Source organism: Pinus tabuliformis, chromosome X (assembly GCF_031772625.1).
Source record: "Pinus tabuliformis cultivar Carrire ecotype Pingquan chromosome X, CPIR1, whole genome shotgun sequence".
NCBI classification, from domain to species: domain Eukaryota; kingdom Viridiplantae; phylum Streptophyta; class Pinopsida; order Pinales; family Pinaceae; genus Pinus; species Pinus tabuliformis.
In genome coordinates, this window is record NC_142308.1 from 1,024,258,804 (window position 1) to 1,024,266,677 (window position 7,874).

The 7,874-nt window shown below is 33.7% G+C and overlaps 1 protein-coding gene across 1 annotated transcript; it reads right to left on the reverse strand.

Annotated features, from left to right (window-relative positions):
* Positions 1-449: 449 nt before the first annotated feature.
* On the reverse strand, positions 450-3,937 carry LOC149143231 (glyceraldehyde-3-phosphate dehydrogenase A, chloroplastic-like). The gene is made up of 9 exons (XM_089447783.1): positions 3,618-3,937; positions 3,365-3,487; positions 3,107-3,268; positions 2,787-2,975; positions 2,421-2,581; positions 2,007-2,071; positions 1,862-1,911; positions 1,225-1,646; positions 450-923 (listed from the first exon to the last, which is right to left on the reverse strand). The coding sequence occupies exons 1-9, from the start codon at positions 3,729-3,731 to the stop codon at positions 788-790; spliced, it is 1,422 nt and encodes a 473-aa protein (XP_089303909.1). The 5' UTR covers positions 3,732-3,937; the 3' UTR covers positions 450-787.
* Positions 3,938-7,874: the final 3,937 nt, after the last annotated feature.

The following is a 7,874-nucleotide window of genomic DNA, read 5'->3' on the forward strand; positions in this document are numbered from 1 at the left end:
GAATTTTAGTCGTCCAATTAGAATTTGTCATTAAAGAAAAATTTAAAATGCTCACTTCCAATAAAGAGAGGCCTTTCCACATTTTTATTTATTTTACAAAAAATAATAATTTATAGAAATAAAAAATGAAATTATGTATTTTAATAACAAAGGAAATCAATTAATTTTAAAAATAAAAATATGTATTTTAATAATAAAAAAATTGACTAATTAAAAATATATATATATATATATATATATATATAAAATAATTATTTATGATATATCCTATATTAAAAATATGACATTATTGGATATCCTTGAAAACAAAAGCACTTTCTATATATACACACTATTAGTAAAATTATATTTTTATATTAAAATCGTAGACATTATCCAATATCCATGAAGCAAAGATATTATTTTCCTAAAAACTTGAATTACAGGAGAAATATAAAAATAACCATCCATTTATAGAAAATATATTATTAGACACCATAAAAAATGTTATTACAAACCTCTCTCCATGAAAAGAGAAACACTGGAAAAGTACATTACACACAGCTTTTGCCCTACACAGATTTTTTCTTTGTAAACACCATAAAGTAGACAATCCAACAGGCTAACAGATCAAAGTGGGACTTCAAAAAACAACGAAAGTTCCGTTACCCTTTTGTTCCTTTTTCTTTCCTCCCAGGGTAACGGAAGCCAAATAATGGGAATTCAAATAACGACGGAAGCTGCATTAACTTTATTCTTGCACTCTAGCGAAAACACACGAGGGAAGGGGAGTAGCCAAACGCTAAAATTATACGTCGTGTATTTTGCATTCGATGTGCTCTGTATCGACGGTGCATATTTGCTCGTCCACAAGAGAAAGAACTTCGCCCGTGGCCACTGCATGTTTTGCATGCACTGTGTGTGCAAACTCTACAACTCTTTGGCTGTTTATTGCAATCAAAACAAAAAAAACAGATAAGAAAAGTTAAATAACCATCCATTTAAAAGTTTGGGTAAATAAAAGCTATAGTGTGAGAAGGCAATGCAGCAACCGCCTTAAATGTCCTATATACTAGGATATATTATTCGATCAAAATATTCTATAGTTTAATTCTTGAACAATGTAGTCTGTAATTTATAGTTGCTTCAAATAAAAATGCAAGAAGGGTATTTATTTAGTGGGCCAGTGCGATGAAATAATATGCATGCTAGCATATTATTAACATTGTGTTAGGAGATGAATACCTGTAAGCCCATTCATTGTCGAACCATGCGACCACTTTAATCATGTCCTCTCCCACGACCATGGTGAGTGTGGTATCTACAGTGGCTGAAGCTTTGGAACCGCGAAAGTCCATGGAAACCAAGTGATCGTCACACACTGCGAGTATACCATGGAGGGGTCCATCGGAAGCAGCCTTCTTGAACGCTTTCCTCACATCATCTACGGTGAACCCCTTATTCCCCACGTTGACTACCAAGTCCACGACAGAAACGTTGGGGGTGGGCACGCGCATAGCAATGCCGTTGAGCTTGTCCTTGAGATTGAGAGTGCTGGGTAGCACTCGAGATAGTGAATTAATGGATATATCGATGTTTGTTGGAACTATGTTTAGCGCCGCCGCCCTTGATCTCCTCTTGTCACAGTGTATTGCATCCAACAGACTCTGCATTAAAGTCATCCAATCTGAAATTAGTTCATTTCCATAACTAACTATTCCTGTAATATGAAACAATAACAGTTAGTCGAGTTAGAATTCTTAAAATAACATTAATGTAATATTGAACTATATTTATTAAAACGTGATGAAGAAATGTGGAAATTAGCAAATTTTCCCAGTAATTTTTTTAGAAAATGTTTACAGTACAATCCAATCTGTACCTGATCACTGGTGTATGAAAGTGTTGCAGCTACAGTCCCTTTCACTATGCCTGCATCAACCACACCACAGTGACACCATTTTTATTATTGTTATCACTTGCGCATCTTAGTTAAAAATATCATAAATCAGGAAGAAATCACTTACCACCGAACTCTTTGTCCAGGGTTTGGATTAATGGAGCAAGGCAATTTATTGTGCCAGAGCCATTACTGCAAAGTGAAGTGATGTCAAGATCAAGATCAAGATTGAGTGAAGGATTGATATTATTATCATTTGGTATATTCTGGAAAGATTGAAAGAGGAACAAGAAAGCCTTCGTGCTGAGAAACCAGTCAAATCAAGCATCTTCTCTAACACACACACACACAAAATAACTCCACACCACTAAAATTTAAATCTAAACTATTCGAACACATTCAGCCCACCTGTAGATCTTTCTCGTTTTGCGCTGGTAAAACTCAATGGTCACTGTATATATATAACTATACTATCAAATCCTACGTTAGTTATGCAGGGCAGATCTGAGAAAGGAATGAAATGATGGTTTCTTTTTTTAACCTAATGATGTCGTGCGCGTCGTGAGAGTATTCGCTGTCATTGATTCCCACAACATATGTGGGAATATCGTCGCCCTTGCCAGGTGCTGTAATGATCACCTTTTTAGCCCCGGCTGCAATGTGCTTCTCAGCTTGGGTTCTCTCTGTAAACTTTCCAGTCGCCTGCATCATTGGATTGCATTAATTCAAGCTCAACCAAATCTTTGTCGACATCATTGGATTGCATTAATTCAAGCTCAACCAAATCTTTGTCAACATCATTAGATTGCATTAATTCAAGCTCAACCAAATCTTTGTCAACTATAGTTACTACGTATTCGTCGAAGCATATATATATATTTGTATTTCAAAATATATATGCCCCTACCTCGATGACAAGGTCGACACCCAGGTCCTTCCATGGCAATAGCGAGGGGTCTCTCTCAGATAGAACAAAGATTTGTTTCCCACCCACGCTCATGCTTCTGTGACCATTCGCATCAGTCGCTTTAAATACGCCCTCCACATCAGCTTCAAATTTACCCATAATTGAGTCATACTTGAGAAGGTGGGCAGCCTACACTCACGTTACAAAAGTAAAACTAAACGTTATAAAGAATCTAAACATCGACAATATATATATATATATATAGACATACGCAGTGATATGAACAGGCTCCCGTCCCTCCCTGGTTATAACATACATACATTTTCGACACCAGTAGTGTCATTGATGGCGACTATTTCAAGAGGCGAGCGCTTGTGGCCATGCCAGCAACGCATAAAATTGCGGCCAATGCGTCCGAATCCGTTGATAGCGACTTTCATCTTTGCAACGGTTTCTCCTCTCACGGCTCCCGTGTTTCCAGCCTGATTATTTCAGTTACCAGATAAAAAGTAATCAGCAATACGAATGGCCACGCGAGCTGTGATGAGAGAATACGATTGGGAATAGTATTGACTCACCTTAGCTACAACCTGTGAGGCAACCGCATCAAAGAGGCTGAGGTTGTTCTCCCGTACATGTCTTCCATATGTGATACAACTAGATGTCGACTTCAGCCCCGCAAACTCTGATATTTCACCTCTCTGCAGTGCACACAAGATGATTTTTATTAATGATTTCGGCCTTGCAGCGGCACGTGAAGTGGAAATAAACCTGAAGTGAAGCTGTTACTGTATTAGAAAGTCAAAATATATGAATGCGAAGGAAAATAACCTTGAAGACAGAAGGAAGCGAGCGGGTCAAAGATGAGGATGTGGCAGCTGCAGGGCGACGCGCGCGAGCGGGGGCTGCTATGTTGGCTACCTGTGCGGATGAAGCTAAAGCCATTCTTGATCAGAGATTGGTTGCAACAATACCTTGCAATTTGGTTGATGACTTGACTGATCCATCTGCCTGTCTGGCTATCAATATATATAGTTATACACAGAGGCACACTCCCTTGTGATATTGTATTCTTCAGAGGCTTCTCTTACAATATATTTGTTAGAGACACACAAAGAGGCTTCTCATACAATAGATTTGTTATACACAGAGACAGAGGCTTCTCTTGCAATATATTTATTGTATTTGTATTCGACCGTCTCTTTCTTTGAAGGAAGTACTCGATAACGTTGCCCTGTACTTTCTCTGATTCTTCCACGCAACTTTCTTGCATTTTTCAATTCGATGGCCCCTGAATTTGACATTAAAGTAAAACGTGCTTTTATGATCATTAAAGCAAAAGTATGTTGTTATCCTTACGCGAGACTATTATTTTTATATTTTTATTTTTATCATTAAAGCAAAAGTATTAGAGTATTATTTTTATATTGTTTGGAAAGGAAAATTGGCAACCAAAATATGTCGAAATGTCGATCAATCGGGTCTTGCTTACACGGGCATTTGTTCTTTCCAAGAGAATGTTGCCATATAATAAGATTATTATAGTTAACCAATCATGTTGAGCAAAATTCTTTAGAATTTCCTTACCATTCAGAATTTAAGAGGATACTATTAAATAAGAGTATGATATTATTCAATTTCTTTTAAAGATAAAAAATTATATTCACAAGGTAATGAATAATATTTTCCTAAAATTTCTCCAATCTTCCATTAAAATTGTGTATTAAAATTTGGATATCTTTTTTTTATTAAAAGAATATTTTTCTTTTCTCAATCAATGATGTGGCTCTTGAAATGATTCCTTTCTTAACAAATAATTGTTTTCTTTTCTTTGCAAGTGGTGTGAGTCGTGGTAAATGATTACTCACTTAGCTTTTTGTTTGAAAAAACAATTTATTTTTATTAAAAGAATATTTTTCATTTCTTTGCAAGTGGTGTGAGTGTTGAGATAAGTGTCCACTTAACCTTTGGCTTGAGAAAACAGTGCCCCAAGGACATCTAAGTAGTTGAGAATCATATATTGGGCTTGGGTCATACTAGCCTTTAACATGGCTGGCCACACTAGCTCTTTAACATGGAGCTTGGGCCACACTAGCCCTTTAACATGGCTAGAGCTTGGGCCACACTAACCCAAAAAGAATTTTCCCTGAAGAAACATCATTTAAGGCCTCAAAAAGGAATCAAATCTAGACCTCAATTTTCCAAACTGTGTTTGGTCAATAAAAATCCTTCTATAAGTTCATTCCTTCAAATTTTCCATTCTAAAAGCATTAATATGGATGAAAAATAATGCATTTTATCCAATAAAGATCATATTATTTTGTTCCACAAAGAGGCTTCTCATACAATAGATTTGTTATACACAGAGACACAGGCTTCTCTTGCAATATATTTATTGTATTTGTATTCGACCGTCTCTTTCTTTGAAGGAAGTACTCGATAACGTTGCCCTGTACTTTCTCTGATTCTTCCACGCAACTTTCTTGCATTTTTCAATTCGATGGCCCCTGAATTTGACATTAAAGTAAAACGTGCTTTTATGATCATTAAAGCAAAAGTATGTTGTTATCCTTACGCGAGACTATTATTTTTATATTTTTATTTTTATCATTAAAGCAAAAGTATTAGAGTATTATTTTTATATTTTTTGGAAAGGAAAATTGGCAACCAAAATATGTCGAAATGTCGATCAATCGGGTCTTGCTTACACGGGCATTTGTTCTTTCCAAGAGAATGTTGCCATATAATAAGATTATTATAGTTAACCAATCATGTTGAGCAAAATTCTTTAGAATTTCCCTACCATTCAGAATTTAAGAGGTGGATACTATTAAATAAGAGTATGATATTATTCCATTTCTTTTAAAGATAAAAAATTATATTCACAAGGTAATGAATAATATTTTCCTAAAATTTCTCCAATCTTTCATTAAAATTGTGTATTAAAATTTGGATATCTTCTTTTTATTAAAAGAATATTTTCCTTTTCTCAATCAATGATGTGGCTCTTTAAATGATTTCTTTCTTAACTTTTGGATTGAGAAAAATAATTGTTTTCTTTTCTTTGCAAGTGGTGTGAGTCTTGGTAAATGATTACTTACTTAGTTTTTTGTTTGAAAAAACAATTTATTTTTATTAAAAGAATATTTTTTATTTCTTTACAAGTGGTGTGAGTCTTGAGATAAGTGTCCACTTAACCTTTGGCTTAAGAAAACAGTGCCCCAAGGGCATCTAAGTAGTTGAGAATCATATATGGGGCTTGGGTCATACTAGCTCTTTAACATGGCTGGCCACACTAGCCCTTTAACATGGAGCTTGGGCCACACTACCCCTTTAACATGGCTAGAGCTTGGGCCACACTAGCCCTTTAACATGGCTAGAGCTTGGGCCACACTAACCCTTACACATAACTGGATTTAGAATTTCCAACCAATCACCTTAATATCATGGAGTGCCTTAACAACATACCCATCACCATCTACTCTATGATTATTAAAAAAAAGTTTAAAATGTATTTAAATAAAAATACAAATAAACAATGTCTTTTATCTAAAAAAAAAAAAAAATATTGTAAATTTAAAAATTGCTAATAAATTTTGTAGTATAACTGAAAAATAGATTTTGCTAAACATAACCATTAATGTTTAAAATACAATAAAAATATTTAATATAATTAAAAACAATAGCGGAGTAAAGGTTAGAATTTTATTACAATGATGGTCAAGTTGGATTTAATAAGGTAAGGATTTACTATAATAATAACTACAACTAAAGGTAGTGCATTTTATACTGGATTCGATTTAGGCTAAGGTGTAAGGTGATCCAGGATGGAGAGGCCTTAAGATTAATTGTAATGTATTTTTTGTAATAAAGTTTATAAATGTAGTTAGTTTATTTGAAATTTTGGTTTCAAAAATATGATTAATATGAGAATATAGATAAGTAGAATGTTTATTTATTTTTTATAAAATAAAGAGTTTAGATATTTTTTTAAATTAAGAAGTTAGTAATGAAATATTTTATATAATTAGAATTATGGGTTTATAATGGTCTTTTATTTAATTATGGATTTAGTTAAGGCTAAAACAATTAAAGTAATATAGGATCCAAAGATGTTGGCTTTACTTCTCTAGGCCTTCTCTTGGGTGGGGAGAGGATTGGGGAAAGTTCTCCAGGCCTTCTCTTCTATTTCCTTTGCAGGTCAAAAGATAATTTCAACATGTCTCCCGCACTTGTTCTCCCGTACTTGTCTCGCATGTGGGGGGAGGATTGGGGAAAGTTCTCTGGGCCTTCTCTTCTATTTCCTTTGTAGGTCAAAAGATAATTTCAACAGGTCTCCTGCACTTGTTCTCCCGTACTTGTCTCGCATTTGGGATAATATTGGGAGTAATATCTTTGATTCTTGCCAGCAACGGTACTTTGATAACAATTTTCTCAAAGTTTTCCATTTGATTGGTATATAAAGAGCATAAATATTAAAGTATAAATGTATTAGCAGCTAAATTATATAATCATTAATCATGATGTCATCCTCTTGATGTCATCTAGGAGAATCATTAACAACAAAAATATATAATATAATAAAAATAAGAACTTAGTTTTAGAGTAAAGATTAGAGTTTTATTATAATGGTGGTCAAAGTTGGCTAGGCTAAGATGATAATGAATATATAAAAATTAGGTTAAGCATGCATATATATATATATATATATATTTATAATAACGATAACTTATGGTATTGGACTCCACCTTCCATTTGGCTAAGAGTAAGTTGAATAGGGAATGGAGGCTTTGGTTACATTAAGTCGATAATAAGATTATTTTTAAATTATAATTAAAGTATAAATGTATTAGCAGCTAAACTATATAATCATTAATCATGATGTCATCCTCCTGATGTCATCTAGGAGAATGTTGTCATTCAGAATTGCATACAAATCTTATTAAACAAAATTTCTAAAAATTATCCGTATTAAGTAAAAATATAATTATTCAAAACTTTTTATAGATACATGAAAGTAATGAATGACATTTTCTCTAGTTTTCTCCAATCTTCCTGAAAAAAATGTGCATGGATTTACTAAAATAT